This window comes from Eucalyptus grandis, chromosome 8, assembly GCF_016545825.1.
Source record: "Eucalyptus grandis isolate ANBG69807.140 chromosome 8, ASM1654582v1, whole genome shotgun sequence".
NCBI classification, from domain to species: Eukaryota; Viridiplantae; Streptophyta; class Magnoliopsida; order Myrtales; family Myrtaceae; genus Eucalyptus; species Eucalyptus grandis.
This window is the reverse complement of record NC_052619.1, coordinates 69265408-69283632: the sequence shown is the minus strand read 5'-3', so window position 1 is coordinate 69283632 and position 18225 is coordinate 69265408. Positions and strand designations below refer to the sequence as shown.

Genomic DNA, 18225 nt, shown 5'->3' with positions numbered 1-18225 from the left:
TAGTGATCCCAAGGCAAAAGAATAGTAAATATTTATATATCCTTAGTAAAGCTGTTTATTCAAAATTACCGGAGGGGAACTGGTGAATTCTCTTTCAGGACAAGTGAACAAGATTAGGAACTTTCCTGGTATTCTGCATACGAAAATTCCTGTAGAGCTCCACAACAGCACGAGCAATATAAATCCCCATCCCTCCGCCACTCGTCTTCACAACCCTAAAAAGAAAGACATTCACCTCGAGACGCAGGAACGGCGAAAAGCCACCAGCGCCACCGGCAATGATGAGCTTCAACGCCTCACCGCTGCTCTCCTTCACTTTCTCGCTGACCTCAATCACACTCGTCCTCTTCGTCACCCTCCTCACCCTCAAATGCCTCCGCCTTCTCTTCCTCTCCTCCGCTGCCGCTACTAACCTTCACCTTCCCCCATCGCCGCCAAAGCTCCCGATCATTGGGAACTTCCACCAGCTTGGCTATCACTCTCACCGCTCACTCCAAGCCCTGTCGAGACGCTATGGCCCCTTGATGATGCTCCACCTCGGGAGCGCGCCCGTCCTCATCGTATCGTCCGCCGACTGTGCACGTGACATCATGAAGATTCACGACCGCATTTTTTCCGACCGACCCAGGTATGGGCTAAGCCTGTCGACCCGTGTTCATGCATCTTAATTCGCTGTTGGAGTTATATTTTCTAGCATTTATGATTGGAAAAGGTCCCGGTGGACTACAGACATGGACATTAACCGTGCGTCAACTCGTGCTATTTGAAAACATTTAACAAGACAAAAGCTTCACTTGTACTAAAGACGTGCCGATTTCGTGTCGTTTCTTCGACTCAGGTCAACCCTGTCCGAGAGGCTTCTGTACCACCGCAAGGACATGTCGCGGGCGCCATACGGCGAGTGCTGGAGGCAAATGAGGAGCATCTCCGTGCTCCAACTGCTGAGCAACAAGAGGGTCCACTCGTTTCGGACGGTCCGAGAAGAAGAGATCTCTTTGTTTATGGACAAGATCGAGAAGCATCGCTGGGTGGACCTGAGCAACATGTTCGCGGCACTGACGAATGACATCATATGCCGGGTGGCTCTGGGGAGGAAGTACAGCGACGGCGAGCAGGGCAAGAATTTCAAGGGACTGTTGGGGACCTGATGAGGCTGCTGGGCATTTTCAACGTTGGGGACTTCATTCCGAGCCTTGGGTGGATCAACAAGTTGACTGGCTTAGATGCGAAAGTGGAGTGTGTCGCGAGGGCATTCGACAAGTTCCTCGATGACGTGGTGGAGGAGCACCGGCGGAAGATGGAGGTGAAGAGCGTTGGCGGCGGAGGTGAAGATAGGAGAGACTTTGTGGATGGTTTGCTGGAGATTGAGAAGGAGAAGACCGTTGGTTTTGTTCTTGGTGCCGATAGCATCAAAGCACTGATCTTGGTAAGCTCTCCCCTTTTTTTCTCCACCAACCGTCACCTACACTATTGATTTTTTCTTTTCTAGCAACATTATTTGCCTATGGGAAAAATTGGATAGTAATCTTTAATCTAGTCAAAATAACATCGAAAAACCAAATAAATAAATTATTATAAATTATTATGAAATCCATTCTTTCAAAAAAAAAAAAAAAAAAATTTATAGTTTACAAGAAATTATTTTTTCACATTAGCCCAAAGACTGTTATAGCTAACAAGCTCTTTGCCTACTCTAAATATAACTTTTCCATGCCTTCATTAACTTTTGTGCTTGTGCAGGACATATTTACCGGTGCAACTGATACAACGTACACAGTCTTGGAGTGGGCAATGACCGAGCTCTTAAGGCACCCTAGAGCCATGAACATTCTCCAAACCGAGGTCCGCAAAATCGCTAGTGGCAAGCCAAATATAACCGACGAAGACTTGGAGAAAATGCATTACCTACGAGCAGTCCTCAAAGAGACTCTCCGCCTGCACCCTCCGGTCCCACTCCTCCTCCCGCGACTGTCGACCCAAGACGTCAAAATCCGAGGCTACGACATCGCAAAGGGGACTATAGTGATCGTGAACGCATGGACCATCGGTAGGGACTCCAGCTCGTGGGACGAGCCGGACGAGTTCAAGCCCGAGAGATTCTTGAACAGCTCGGTGGACTTCAAGGGACAGGATTTTGAGCTGATCCCTTTCGGCGCCGGGAGGAGGGGTTGCCCCGGGACATTGTTCGCGATGGCGATGAACGAACTTGTCCTGGCGAATCTGGTGAACAAGTTCGATTGGGCATTGCCTGAGGGTCTGAAACCGGAGGATTTGGACATGACGGAGTGCCCTGGTCTTACCATCCATAGGAAAGTTCATCTCCTTGCTGTCGCCACGCCATTCCCGAGTTAAGGTTGTATCATATGGTGGATGCAAGAGACCAAGTGCACACACTTATGAGGAGATTCAGCCATTGGCATCATACATTAATAACATTTGTAACATAGAGAACTTCTTAATAAACATTGCTTTATATGCATGCTTATAAAAAAGGTTCAGACTGAACTTGTTTTAATAAAGCTGATCGCACATCATTAAATGGTGATACATTAGTCTCTACCTATATGGAGGCGATTAATTTTTTGGGTAATTTATAATTTTTTTTTAAGTGTGTATGCATTCTATTGCTCCATGCCCAAAATTGCGGATTTTCTTCTTTTCTTTTCTTTTCTTTTTTTTTTGTTTAAATGTTTTTTTTTTTTTTAGGGGCATCCCCTGGCATTATAAATAGAGCTAATAATTTAAAAAGGAGGAGGTTGGAAGTCTTCACATAGTAGCCAATACAAGAATTGACTGAAAAGGTTTGATATTTTGGTAAAGTGAAGCTGTATCTCTTACATTTTCACGCATCTTGGCCAAAATAATATGGATGCCTATTGATTTGTTTTGAAACTATCTATAATTGCGCTTTATCCAAATGCAATATATGGTCTTTAGGAAAGACACTTTGAGGAGTCTCGCCGCCAAATCTTTGCCCTTTATTACCCTAATCATCCATTGAAAATCCTCATTCCATCCTCCTAAAGACGGCCTCATCCCATGTTGTGCAAGGATACTACGCCAAATACTGTCCGTCCATTCGCACCAGAAGAATAAATGAATTCTATTTTCTATACCAGCTCTATAGAAGTTACATTGGATATCAATTGAGGTCATCCATTATACTACAACCTTTGCTATCAGTAGTTTATCTCTACAAACTAGCCATCCAATAAAATTGTGTTTGCTAACACCGCTGCTTCAGATAAGGTTGTACCACTCCACAACCAAATTTTCTTTTTTTTTGTGTTGATAATTTTCAATAGGTTAAAAAGAATTGACTAAGGACTTTTGGTCCAGGTAAACTTGCTGGGAATTTACCAATTTTTTTCATTAGAAAATAATAAACCATTTTGAAGTTTGCAAATTACCATTTTTCACAAACTTGCCAACTTTTAGTCATATAATTTACTAATAAGACAAGAATACTACAAGTGTCATATTTCGTACAGCATTCCCTTGAGATCATAAAAAATTTTTTTAATTACTTGCATGTCATATTGTCCAAAAATAGTTCATTTCAGTGCCACATTTTTCGCAAAATGAACAAAACATGAGGCTTCTTAAAAGTCATTTTCCAGGAAAATGTGATTGTTTTTCAATGTTCAACTAATACTTGAAAATGAAGTGGAAAATATTTTTCTATATTCGATAAGAAAAGGATATTTTCCTTCGTACACTCTTTTCAATAATTTTTTATTTTATTTTTAAATTGATTTTTAATTATTATTTTAAATATATATTTAATTTTTTTTTTCTTTTTTTTTTTTTTTTTTTTTTCTTTTACTATTTATCTTCTTCTTCTTCGGCTAGTCGCCAACCACGGCGATGGCCGACGCCAAGTGAGCTCGGCAAGGCTTGAGCCCCGCCCAACTTGCAGAATCTAGCGAGGCCCAAGCTTAGGCAAGGGAAGTGAGGCTCGAGCTCACCTTGCACCAGTCGTCGGTTGTCACCATGGCCGATGATTGGCCAAAAGAAAAAGAAAAATTTTAAAATTAATTTATAAAAGAAAAAAAAATAAAAAATAATAGGAAAAAGTAGAAAAATAAAAAATTAGGAAAAAGTATTTGGTGAAAGAAAGTGAGGTGAAAGGAGATATGACAAACGTTTTCTTCTTTCTCAAAATTGAAAAATAATTTTTCCTATTTTAGAAAACTTTTTTTCCTTGATGGAAAATGTCATTTCTAATTAGTTCATTTTCCGTGAAACGAACGCCGAAAAATTTGAAAAATACTTTTTGGAAGTTATTATCCATGTAACAAACGAACAATAGAGCCTCTTCTCATGTCTTGAAAGAAAAAGAAAAGAATTTTTCGTTGTCTTTAGCGTGTGTTTGAGAGAGGCACGGAGAGGGGTAATGAATGTCATGAAACAGCAATTCACAAGGTGGTGCAAAGTGTTGGTGATGCATTAAATAAGGGAGTTGTATAGAAGATCTAGGAACAAAATGAAAAATAATTAGGTGACCATTTTTAATCTACTGTGAAGATAATAATTTGTTCTAAAAATCCAAAAATCCAAATAATAAAAATTATTATAAATTATTGTGAAATCCATTTTTTTAAATTTATGATTCATAAGAAGCTATTACTCTCACAGTAATCCAAAAACTGTTATGCTAACAAAATCTGTACAAAATCACTACGCCAATGCACAATTAACACAAGCGAAAAAAAGGCCTCCACCTGACGCATGCGCGCAGACCTCTGGCTTTTTTGCTGATGTCAGGATGGAGACTAGAACCCTTGCCCCTAATTGAAGAGATGGAGATGTTGGCTGAGTACATGTCCCTGTGCTGTGAAAACTCAATTCTGATAGCATGATACACTTCGATATTTTTCCAACTTACCGTGTTGTTGTGCTCCTAATAATATTTTTGAGAGTGGATTATTGTGCAAACCATGTGCCTTTACTACTAATATTCTCAATCGGTAAGCCCACACAATTCGAGCCTTGAGCTGCTGTTTACAACTTCTGCAATCATTGGAGCCCAACTAACATTGCGCTGGCTTTAGAAGAAGATCGAGAATTTGTGGAACCAAGGGCCCAAGGTTGCTCAAGAAATACCTCATTTATTCCCCAACCATGTGTACCGAAAAGATTATTCCATGCGTACGTATCGCAGCAACCTGACCTCATAACCTGACAGATATAAGTGTGCACTAGAGAGAGAGGACAGGGAGAGGAAGATTGCACGGGTAACCTGTAGAAAACTAACCTGTAGATAACCAGGATAGCGCACCTTTACAAACAGCTTCCCTATTTATCATAGTAGATAGTCACACGAGCGAGAGGAAAAGAGAGGGGTAAGTGGACTGAGATGCGTACAATTAGAATACGAATGTTGTCACTATGTACACGTTACAGAATTATACAAGTTGTGTTACATGTCACCAGCCACATGTTCGCGAGGTCAAACTACCCAAAACTTGACCAGATGACTATTACAACTTCAAGACTGCTCTACGTACAACTAGAAGTTCTAGTACTAAACTTCCTTATGATTGCATGGGCCTATCTGTTAAAAGGCGCGGGTTTACTCTGAATAAAAAGTAAACGGGCAAACCTGAGAGTGGGCTACTTAAGCTGATAGACTTCACAGAATGGCCCTAAAGATTGGTTCTGCGTTCTGCATTCATATAACATGCCTCACATATACAGTTAAAGAATCAGACGCATGCTGATTATCCAGTTGAATGAAGAGGTGAATTATCATGACTCCCCAATAGATATTTGGCTCCCCTTGAAATGTTTGTAAGCTGAATGTGTGCACTCAGGAGCAGCTTCTTCTGTACCAATAATCCTATACGTCTGCAGCAGAATTCATGAGACACCAAGAAGAGGAACTCATCCGACCATATTCATGGTGGAAAAAGAATTGTATCCGAAAAAGAATTTTACACACCCAATGTTTAAGCAGTTCCTGTGATCAATCTCTCCCTTTGATCCAACTTTTTCACCTTTATAAGGCCGAAGAGAACTTGGAAACCGAAAAATGCGCATAAAACATATGCCACTACTGCAGGCGCCTGTAAGGGCAAGTTCAGAACAAACATGAGTAGAAAATAGCCAAAAAAAGAGAGAACAAGCTGCATATAAGAAAAAAAAAAATAACCAGTAGCTTACTCGAATTGAATTGAGATACAAAAGTGTTGCAAGGTTCATCAGGCTTCCAGCAGCTACAGCCTATTGATTGGCCAAGATAGTCACAATCAGGATCTGAGCATCTCTCTTGAGTACAAACTTTAAAATGTTCTCATGCCAAATAATTTGACTTCAAATGATTCCTGAAGTATGTTATGTTTGCCAGTAATCATCTTAACACGAAAATCTAATCACCATTATGCATTTGGCACCAAAAGAAAAAAAAAATGAAACGTGCACAAGTAGTTGGTAGTGTCAACAAACCCCAACCCCAAAAGAAAAGGTAGATCAGTGTTTTTTATTCCATTATGGTTTCTGAAGTCATAGTCACAGAACTGAACACAATGCTAGAGGAAGTAATAAGCAGATATGCCCAAGGTCATCCTTGTTTGTTTTGTTTCTAGTTTGCGCATTCCCCCAATTCAAGCAATTAATAAAGGCTTTGTCATAATAGCCCTCAGAAAACGGCACGAACGTTTATCTATCTGAAGTCACCGCAAGGACTAGAAGACATTATACTTTCATGATTATCATGTTTAATCTCACAAATCACAAGACATTGATGGAATGATAGATCTCCATTCATAGCGCATCTTTTGCAGAAAAGTTCAGAGAAGAACGACCAAGCACTTTCAAGACATCTTTAATTGCTGTGGTTCTTTCGCAAAATCAGTTAACAACTAAGCTAGCAGAACAGGACCACTAGTTAAACTCACATTTCCAACTGTCTTCTGGACAGCTGCAACTCGTTGAAAGGCCCTCTCGGATTCTAAAGTCCGAACCCTGAGCTTGAGGTCACCTTGCTCCTGCATTGTAATTTCGAAGCAATGTAACCTAAGATCTGGATAATTTAGTATAAACGAGGAGGGATAGCCCTGAAATTACCAGTCGCTGGATGATTTCTGCAAGCTTTTCAACTCGGTCAGCCTGTCTAAATAGGTTGTAAAATGCACGAGATTGGCGGTCCCACCGCTTCCTAAAGTCCTGAAATGCCATTTAGACTGTCATGTTGGATTCAAAGAGCAGCAGCACTTAATATCACAAAGGAAGCCACCGGAACTTGCCTTCAGGATGACTTCAACACCAGCTTCACGAAACTTTAGCAACTCCAGTGCATAACTACATATTGAAATATGAAAACATTATAAGCAGAAAGAATTGCTGGTTCAAACATCTTAAGAAAGAATTACTAACCCTCCAGAAATGAATCTCTGCCAAAAAAGTTACTCTTTTTTTTTTTCAACATAAATCAATAACCAAAAAGGACACTCACGGTTTAGCAATCTCAGTAATATCGAATCGAGGATCCAGACCCTTCCCAATGCCATCCAACACTGGGGAGATAACACAGCTTCTCAGTCCACTTTTTTTCATAATGCAACAAGCTCAATCATAGTTCATTGGCACAGTACCTGAAAATGCTCTCACAACAAAAGTAAATGTTGCAGGAAATCGGAAGGGCTGATCTGCAGCAATGGCTAACAAATCTTCTCCTGATCAAAGTAACAGTAGCTATTAGCAACATGCATTTCACCTCATACCACACATGTAAAATGCCACCAGGTTACTGTACAAGTTATACATTCAATCTAATGAAAAGAGGCCATATTGCAGTTAAGCAGACGTTATCATGGTACTTGTCACCCATCTCTGCCCACTGCAATCCAGTAATTCTCAGCTTCTTGCAGATAGAGAAGAGACTGCTCTGGTGTAAACAATAATTATGGTACATAATTGAAAGATTTAATATATCACACAATGTGACACCTTAATTCAGACCTTTTAAGTAGTCTATATAAACCACATTCAATTCTTCTAGACCATTTATTTCTTCTCTACTAGAGTTATTCAAATTTTGAAACTCTTTTGCATAATGAACAAATCCTGAAAGTGGGACTCCTATCTGTATAATCTACTTTGCACATGAATGAAATATACAGCCATTCCAATAGCCCGGAGAACCAGCAGAGAATTGGCAGAAAAGATTTTTTTTTTTTTCCTCTTTATGAATAAGGTAGAAATGGGCCATTCCGATGGCAGAACAGTTTTTACCTCAGCTAAAGTGAAAGACAACTGTCAATGACAACTAATTACTAGCATATGCCAACTACGAAGTGCTAACTACGATACAGAATTCATGCTTGTTTCCTACTGTACAAACTACAAAGCCAAAACACTTCAATGAGACCAGAACTTAGAATGAAATTTCCACTTCCTACATTTCAGTTGGCACATCCATTTCGTTTATGTAATTAAGCAAGTACTTTAAGAGATCATGTAAGATCAACATGTGGGAAGTACCTATTGCAGCAAGCCTCTGCTTCTTTTTCTCAATCTTTTCCTCCTTGCTCAAGGGCTTTTTGAAGCCTAATTCTGCCGTTGCCATCTCTGCTTCTCTTCTCTGTGCAGCGAGACGCTCTTCGAAACTACAAAAGGTGGAATTAATGTGATTCTCAGACTATGAAATTTCTGAATGAGAAGTACAATTTAGATACGTGATTGCTTGTCACAGTAATTGCCTTAAGCAAGAAAAAGAAAACCTGAATGCTCAGGTACTTATGCATCGATATATTACGTTATATTAATGATTGAATCTTGAAGACTAAACCACTAGATATGTGCCAAAAGTTCACTGTTCGATTATAGTTTGACTCTTGGTTGGCAAGTCCATTTTGCCAGATTCTGAGTGGGATGCCAAATCACTCTGAGTGTTACATATTACCATCATTCTAGCAAATGCTTACATGACAAGTGATAACCATTTATTTCCATTAACTTATTATTTGGCTTGGTATAACTCCTATAATACCATATTTTTTTACCAACATTCACCTTTCAAATCCAAGGTACAGCATAAATATATAAATGGCTTCAATTATGTTATCCTTGATTTCTACTTCAACCTGCTCTCTTCCTCATGCTGATTCACAGGATCTTATCACTTTGAGGTACATCTGGAAAGGCATTGTCGATTTTTATTTTATTGAGAAGGAAAGTTTCTTCAATTTTTCTTTTTCCCCCCTTGTTGTTACAGTGTCTGCTTTCTATTCTGAATATCAATCTCAGACCTCCCCCACCTAACTTAGATCGACAGTCAGTTGCTAGGATTCAGCCCGGCATTATTTTCCTTCTCATCTTCAGGTACTTATACCAAAAATTACATCCTTCAATGCCGTTAGAAAGTACAGCCAAAAAACTAAAGCTAGTCAATGGAAGGAGACTACATGAATATAAGACCCACTAAAATCCCATCGACGCAAGATACTTTAATAACCCCTCTTGCGAGCAAACCAAACTGAGTACGCACGCGGAATTGCCTAACAGGGAGCCGGGCAGAAACTGGCTCTGAAACTATGTTAACAAAGTCTCACCCACAAACTTAAACTGGTAAATGGAAAGAGACCACATGAATATGAGACCCATTGAAACACAAAGATAAACAATGCGGGATAGTTTCATAGAGACCAAGAAATGGCAACCCATATCAACTAATTTACAGTACAGTATATCTGTGAGTGCAATAAAAGCCAGTCTATTAACATAACACCAGCATTTTTATTTTATTTTTTGGGTCGAATATCAACATAACACCAGCTGCTCACCAGCCAATATTATGATGAATTTCCTTTCCTTCAAGTACCGTCACATAGTTATACTTTTCTGTCCCTATAATCCAAAAGATGGCAAGAGGCAATAGACAAATAATTGATTCTCAACCTTAGGGACAGATAAACCTTTCTGTGACCAAAGTCATTAAGAAACAGCAGACCAACTCCCTAACACATCTTATCCGTGAAAAAGAAACGAATAAACGTGCTGCAGATTCAGCCACTTCTTCACATAAAAAGCATTAGCTAACCACCATAGGTCTTCCATATGAGAATGTTGACAGTGAGGATATCATGCCTTTATGCCCTAGCAGAAATGTGCGACCTTGGGATACAGATCTCATCTCCACATGCTGTTGCACTTCTGCAACACTCCTTTACTCACAAAGATGTCTAAGTGGAAGCTTAACAGAAAAACACGCCCTTAACCCAAGCTCTAAAGAAGACATCATCTACAAATGTAGGATTGAAATTTCTGTGAACTAAAAGAAGTTCAAAAACGACAAAGTTCTCAAGTTCTTTGATTGGCGTTACTATTCAACCTAAAGCCACGTATTTTGCCAGTTGGAAGACTCCCTTAAAAAATAATCCATGTATCTGGCAAATTGAGAAGAGTTCTTGAACTCTCATTCTAGGGAATACTTTGACCAACCACATCACACTGTGAAAAATGCATACAATTCTCATTGCTCTTTTAGATATGCAGGCCGGCAGCTTCTGGAATCAACCAGCAAGGAGACTATTCCATCTTTTCCATCTAACATCAGAGCCTGACCCATGCTCCCTTCTCAATTGAAGTCAACAAACACTCGCAAGATAAAGCTTCAGTAAAGTTAACACATGAAATCATTTGAGTTCTCCATCATGCAACAGTTGCTTTAGAATCCCCAGTGGACAAATTGATACCTAAAAACTCAAATGAATATCCCAATAATAGACATTTCACATATAACAACCAGAGAAATGGAAGGATGAGAAACATGGACCAAACCCTTTCTTTTGAAAAATTCACAGGTAAGAATTATGACTGAAATTAGCACTCTCAGCATCAGCATCACCATACTTTCAAGAGATTGCGGAAAGATAGGGAGTTAAACAAAAGGATAACCTCATCAGCACACCTGTTAAGAAAGAACTGTGCAGTCCGTCTAACAGCTGTCATGTCCCCGGTTGGCACAAGAACACCCATTTGAATCATTGCCTGAAGGACCTGCACCAAGAAAGAAAATTATTAGTAAAATCATTACTGCAGGCAACATACAAAATTTGGGAAGTGAACAACTTCTGCCACTATATGACTTAATCACCTTGTCTGGGTCCTTTTCATAGACACCATAGAATGTTTCCAACAAACCTTCTCGGATGTTCGGGCTTATACTGCAGGTCAGCAACACAAAAGATAATGTCCCAAGACACATTCACACAAGCAAGAATTATTAAGTTCCTGATCCGACTAAGAAAAGATGGCTACACACAAGGTCCATTATTTACCTTCCCATCATTCCAAAATCATAGAATATCAACCGTCCGCCATTGACATCATCAACGGCAATATTTCCTGGATGCTGACACAATGAATTAATATTTGTTAGATTGAATGACCAGCTTTGAGCTTTGCACGCTGGACATTATGACTTAGATGGGAGATGCAAGAACTAAGAGAGGTTTTAGCAGCATCAAACTTAAAGATTGCAGTTCAGGAAAGCAACTAAAGACATTTGGCACCACTCACAGGATCAGCGTGGAAAAAACCATGAGAAAGAATTTGCTCCAAATAGGATTCAACAGTATATCGGCTCAATCTGCAATTAACAAACCAGCACTTAGCACATAGCTTACCAGACAGAAAAATGAATAGCACAAGAGTAAGAAGCATCATCTCAACCAGACAAAATTTTCAAAATTCAGGAGAGAGAAATAAAACCTTTTGCGATCTACCCCCAGTTGATCAAGAGCTTGTATTTTGTTGATTTTAATCCCTGGAACATACTCCATGGTCAAAACCTAAATTTGTGTTGGTACAGAAGACATAATTAGATTGGCATCAGTTGTTAAGTATGATTTGGTAGAAATAGACAAAGGTGCATATAAAATCATTGAAGTTTCATGAACATTCTAAAGTGTGGAACCTGGGGCGTCGTGTTCTCCCGGAAAATTGATGGGACCTTTACATAGTCCATGTCCTTGAAGTTACTAGCAAACAACTCCGCGTTAGCAGCTTCTTTGGTGTAATCAATTTCCTGTTGTCAGCGATTCTCAAAAGTAAATAGGAGCTACATCCATTAGATATCATAATAACTCAGAATTATGCTCCTCTAACAAATAATATTTACCTCCTATATCAAAAGCGACCATATCTACCTCCACAACCTAGTGTTGCATGCAGTCCTGCCCTTCCTATGCTAGATAAAATTCTATCTTCACAAATTTTTCTGCCCAAAGTATCAGTTACTTTCTAGACTATGCATTCCTTCTTTTGTATAACTTCTTCGTCGATTCTACATTACAATCAAATGCATACCGAGATATTTTATACTTTTTACTTCTTAAATTTCGAATTATGATAGAAAATTCACAAAAATTGATTTCACAAACTAAATAAAACATATAGACAAAGTGTAATACCTGGTACAAAACAGTTGCACACTCATCATAAATTGCAACCCAATCCCTTTTGGCACCATCTGACTTTGGATCAATCTTTTGAAGATATTCAGAAATCACCTACAAGAAGAAATGCATTAAAAAAAAAAAAAGCTTCAAAAATTTTGATTGATGCAATTTCATGATGATCCATCAGGTGCAAACTATGAAAGGACTAGAGTGAGCAAGAGGCAATAACTAGAAAAATAAGATTCCGTTTGCGTTTATATTTCTCTTAATTTTTGTTCTTTTGTTCCCCAAAACAAAAAAAGAACAGAAATCCGTTAAGTAATATCAATTAATTTTTCTATTCCCGGAATAGAAAAGTGGCCGGGAAATAAATTTGGAACATAAACAAGAAGTAGAAAAAAGTAATTTCTTGTTTCTGAGAACAATTTTTAAAAATAAGTTATTTTCTCTTCTTTTTTTTTCTTTTCTTCTTTTATTCTTCTTTGCGGCCACTACCCCCATTGCCACCTGCCATCAGCCGACTGTCGCCGCCGGCCGACCACCGACCAACCGCCACCCACCACCACCGCCACCCACCGCCAATGACCACCGACGCCACCAACCGCCACCATCGGTGGGCGTCAATGCCGATCAGCAACGGGCGTCAACGGCAATCAACGACAGTAAGGAAGAATAAAAAAAATAAAAAAATAAAAAACAAATTCTACATTATAAAAAAATTTGTAAATCGTACCAAACGTATTCCTATTCTTTTTTTATTTTGAGAATATAAATTTTATGTAATTACCAAATGCTTTCTTTTATTAAGAAATTGTTCCAAGGAATAAAAATAGAAAAAGACTATTTCTGAAAAAAATTATTTTCCGGAACAGAAGTGTTACCAAACAAACCATGAATGGCCAAAGTATTATAATGAGCAACATGCACATACAATTTGAAGAATAAGTATCAAGTAAAAACTCCTAGAATACAGGCTAATAGACAGCAAATATACTGACATCACAGAGATTAGAAATGGCAAAAAGTAATAGTGGTATCTTTTACCAAATTAGAGGCATTCTAAACTATTATGCATGCACCATGCATGTATTTGTGATCACACAGAACATCATAAGTGTAATAGAAATTTCCAATATACACGATAGGGTAGCATGGAGTCATAAGTCAGTCAAGCAAGAAAGATATAGTAAAAATTCTCAAGTTTCATCTTCCCCAGCCAGCTAAATAGACTCTAGGTTAAAGAAGGAAAATTGATCTTCACATGGGATTCAGCAAACCATAAATTTTGACAGCACCATAAATACCATCTTTCGGGGTTCTCTCCTCACTTTAGCAGTATTCAAATTCTTAGTTAAAATAGCATTCCTCCCCTATAATTATGAACTTTTGCTCACTAATTTATTAACTTTGGAATATGAAGTATACCGTTGCAGCTGGTAGTCCCTGAAGCAATCATTTGATTATGAGTCAGTCCTTGAGGCTTATTTTTGGGGATCTAAGTTTATTTATAAGATCTTTCCATAAGAAGACAGAACAAAAGCAAGTAGATTGCATTGATTTCCTTCTACACACATCCTACATACATCCCATGGCCACATAAGAGGCTGCAGAAAGAAGTTTTATCTAAAAGAATACTTTTGGGGACTAAAGTGTCAACATTCAAACTATGGCAAGAAAAGAAAAACACTGTGAACTAGAAGGATCAATCTTGTGATTTTTCCTAATATTGATTATCTTATATTGATGGTCCTCACCCTTAAGTTTTTCAAATCAATGTCAAAAAGATCCTTGAGACCAGGCCTTTGCACTTTAACAACAACTTCCTGTCCCTTCAAACGTGCTCGATGAACCTGACCTGCATAATATTTAATTTAACGAAGGTGTCAGTAAGAGAGGAAGTAAATTTAAGCGATGATATCTCAGGTAACTCATACTAGCATTTTGGATAATTGAGACTGATACCTAGACTAGCAGCAGCTATAGGCTCATAGTCAAATCTGTCAAAAATATTCTCCAAAGGAGCTCCAAGCTCTTCCTTGACTATAGATAGAGCAGTGTCAGACGGAAAAGGAGGAACTTGATCCTGCAGAAGAAATAGAAACATTCGGCCAGGAAATTGCCCAGTTAGGAGATAAGACACCCAAGGCACATAAATAGAATAAGGATCAGGAGGCATAAGTACTTTAGGAAGCTTCACATCAAGCTAGGCCAATCATTGAGGGTACCAGCACATAGACAAAAAACTGTAGAACATACTAATGATAACCAATTCTAACCTGAAGTTCAGCTAACTGATCAACATATTCTTGAGGAAGAATGTCAACCCTTGTTGAGAACTGCTGTCCAATTTTTATAAATGTCGGACCCAGTCTCAATATGTTTTCTTTCAGCCATTTGGCAAGCACCTTACGCTGTAAGACCTTTTTCTCTTCAGTCATTCCTCCTGCGTTGACAATCTCATCTCAATTAGACAAAATACAAGGCCAAACATCAGAACCAGAGGTTTAAACTCTTGCAAAGCATCACAAAAGCTAAAGAATCTAAAAATAGAAATGCTATGTACACAAGGTCTTTGAAAATCATAATATGCAGATCCATTATTTTGTGACAGAAGTGTATGTCAAAATGCAAAAGAAGGACGCAATAGTACCACTGTTTAACTTCTCAATAATTGTGTGAAGATCTCTATGAAATCACTTGTCAGCGTATTACAAGGTATCCTATCTATAGTGACACTTCTGGTTATAAAGTTAGCATCTGAGCTCAGTAGAAAACAATGCTGTCAAACAGGAAAAGGAGAAACATTTAAAGGAGCAGAACGAAGGCCCATGGTATTGTCATTGATGCTTTTCCTGTCTCAAACGTTGAGAAACTATGCACTGTGGTTGAACTTGGTACCTCGATAAGAGAACTTCTGATTGCTCAACCAAACCCTAAAAATAAATGTCAATACAAATCCCCATATCTCCAGTGTCCGTTGAATGGTTGAATATGTTTTGAATCTACTCCACCGACCACCAGGTGCAACAGATACCTGGTAAGCCACACAAGATACATAAGCATAATATCACAGCATCTGATTCATAATTTTCATAGCTATATATGTGGGCACAGGAAAAATTTTGAAATGTAGAAGCTGCCACAGAACCCGGTCAGCACTTATCCTTTTTGTGGTTAAATGGACCAGCACCATCTTAGTGCCTACTGTTAAATAAAACTCTTATCTGTCATTGAAGCAACTAATTATATGTTCTCATAGCAATAGAAGGAAGTTAATTCCATTAAAGATAAGGTCATTAGGCACTTCAAGAATTTGACGTAGCTGACCACTGACCATGAGAAGCATGCAATAGCTTTCTCCCTTACAGGACATAACACCCCCCAAAAAAAAAAAAAAAAGAGAGAGAGAAAGAAGAAAAAAGGACAACTGAATTCATGCTGAAGGCCAACTGTATGAGGCAGCAAAGATTTTTCAAATGAGAGTTTATAATATATTACCAATCATATCTAATAAGAATAATATTATTTGATCAACCAAGGCAGATAGTATATCAACTATCAAGACAAAGGATCCATTTCTCATTGAAATGTTCTTCCAAAAAATTCATATACTTGATTGATCATTCAGAATTGAATAGGCTAACATGTGCCTACATTAGAGATATTGTCTTGCTTCTTTGGGTAAAAACATTGTCTTGTTATTAAGAATTTTGCTTTATAGATCCTTTGGGTCTACTACTGCCAATCCTTTGTCTCAAGTATCTCCAGTAACAGACAGGATATTTCTTATCAAGCCGGGCTCCTTTCTACACAAAGCCGACAGTATAATTTGAATACCCTTGGTCACTTGCAGATGGTGGAAGTCTTAGGTCCAAAGATCACCAAAACCCACAACGATCATCTATAAGTCAAGGGGCTGAACTTGTGAAGCAAACCTAATGTCTAAGGGCAAGTCCATCCTTTTAATGCCTCCAGCTTTATAGAAGAAAACAAATAGTACGTAGTGATGTAACAAGCTCCCCTACTAAAAGATGACCTACATTTGGCCAAGATACTATATCCATGACTGCCACAACAAATTCCAAGCAGTCGTTTGATGATAAAAGGGACCAGTCACCACTTCCTTCTATTGATGCAATAAACAGGATATAGAAAGAACCAAAATATTCTAAAGCCAGCTCCTACTAGTGATTACTCTTCCTATTTCCATTAGATACGGGGGTCACAATGAAAAGAATTCAGTAGGGTAGTAGCAACCCGCCGGACTTCTGGGAAAATTCTAAATTTAAACAAAGGACTCTGCACTTACACAGTACACTAGAAGCAAGACTAATCCAGAGAAAGATTGCTTAAGCAAAAATATCGTCTTGTAATTAAGCCATTTTCTCCATTTTACCTCAACTTGCGGCCCACTTTGCTTGAACCAAGCATCCTCTTTCCCAATCTCCTCAATCCTCCTCTTCCTCCCTTCCTCCGTGGCCCCCACCACTTCCACTTCCCTCACCAGTCGCTCCGCCGTCGCCGTCGCCGTCGCCGCCGCGCCATTTCCCTTCCCGTACTTCACCAAGCTCCCGTTGCCCCCCGCGCTCCCGCTCTCCTCCACGTAGTAACCAGCGGAACCGTTCGAAAAGGCACCGTCGCCTCCACCCCTGGCGCCGCCCGCCGAGGCGGCTCCGTTGCCGTTCGAGGGGTAGCCGTTGAGCTTCTCGACCAGCTCGCCGTCCCGCGTCTCCGGAGGCAGCACGCCCTCCTCCCTCGCGACTCGGGCCCGGACTCCGATTCCGGCGCTCCTCCTCCTCCTCCCGGCGGAGAAGGCGGTCCGGGAGGAGAGAGAGCGTGCCGCCGAGACGGAGAGGCGGCGGCGGAGCGCGGGGACGGGGACGGGGACGGGGCCGCCGCGCCCCGCTCGGGCGGAGGAGATGAAGGCGAGGTCGGGGAGGAGCAGGGAGGCGGCCATTGCGGCGGCGGCGGAGGGCGGCGGCGGTCTCGAGAGGCCGATCGATCGGACGGTCATCGACGCGCGGCGCCGCGGGGATTCATCGGAGGATCGCTCAGTAGAGAGAGAAAGAGGGAAGGAATGGCGGTGAAGTTTTTGTTTTTGTGCGCGCCCTGGAGAGAGGGAGTGAGAAAGGGGTGGAGAAGAAGAGGACACGTGGCGGGAGGGGAGTTGGGAGGCGGAGGGATCTCATTGGCTGAGAGACGCCCGCCGGATGTGCCGGGCCCCAACCTGGCGCCTGACGTGGCGGCCGCCTTGGCAGTCGGGTCGGATCCGCACCACTTTTTTTGGGGTGCCCGATCATAGCTTCAAAAGTGTAAACCCAGCAATGTAATCGAGTCGAGATGACATGATTTTATGTTCTAGGACAGCTTGATCATGCCATGTAGCTTGATTTCCTACTCAGGCTTGCATTTTTGAACTCGAGCTAGGCTAAATGAAGTATTTTCACTAATTTTGATTCAATTTTATTATCGCATAAATTTCCACTTTCATTTGAAGGGAATAAATGTATGACGTACATTACGCATTTACCTCTTGCTACATTTGACAAGTCAAATCAAAGCCTTCATATAAAATTGATTAATATAGTTTATCAATCCATGGTTCAAAACTTGGGATCCAACCTCCTCCTTCAAGTTCTTGTCTTTGAGCTTAGACCCATATCGTGTAGGGCTGTTTGGTTCAACTTTGGGAAAATGGCTTTGCATTTCCCCAAGTATCTTCATAAGAATGGGCATTTGGTGAATCTTTGAAGTGTTTGGGAACTCTTATTTTGATTTAGCATTTTGCAAAATAGCTTTGAGGTGAAAAGAAAAGGGAAAA

The 18225-nt window shown here is 40.0% G+C and overlaps 1 protein-coding gene and 1 pseudogene across 1 annotated transcript; one reads left to right on the top strand and one right to left on the bottom strand.

Moving 5' to 3' along the window:
- Positions 1–254: 254 nt before the first annotated feature.
- Positions 255–2352, top strand: LOC104417807 (annotated as a pseudogene).
- Positions 2353–5346: 2994 nt separating this feature from the next.
- LOC104415823 (protein ACTIVITY OF BC1 COMPLEX KINASE 8, chloroplastic) lies at positions 5347–17495 on the bottom strand. The gene is made up of 21 exons (XM_010027197.3): positions 16801–17495; positions 15303–15438; positions 14681–14847; positions 14367–14487; positions 14159–14259; positions 12417–12515; positions 11921–12031; positions 11716–11795; positions 11524–11593; positions 11283–11356; positions 11099–11168; positions 10913–11001; positions 8485–8609; positions 7596–7676; positions 7457–7517; positions 7248–7302; positions 7069–7167; positions 6900–6989; positions 6166–6225; positions 5945–6068; positions 5347–5850 (listed from the first exon to the last, which is right to left on the bottom strand). Exons 1-20 carry the CDS (start codon positions 17416–17418, stop codon positions 5952–5954), a joined length of 2424 nt encoding a protein of 807 aa, XP_010025499.2. The 5' UTR covers positions 17419–17495; the 3' UTR covers positions 5347–5850; positions 5945–5951.
- Positions 17496–18225: the final 730 nt, after the last annotated feature.

Coding starts and splice junctions, on each gene's coding strand:
- LOC104415823 (XM_010027197.3), bottom strand. CDS start 17,418: ATGACCGTCCGATCGATCGGCCTCTCGAGACCGCCGCCGCCCTCCGCC. Junction 6,226..6,899: donor TCCAGAAGACAGTTGGAAAT/GTGAGTTTAACT, acceptor GCCAATCAATAG/GCTGTAGCTGCTGGAAGCCT. Junction 6,069..6,165: donor TGTATCTCAATTCAATTCGA/GTAAGCTACTGG, acceptor TTGCCCTTACAG/GCGCCTGCAGTAGTGGCATA.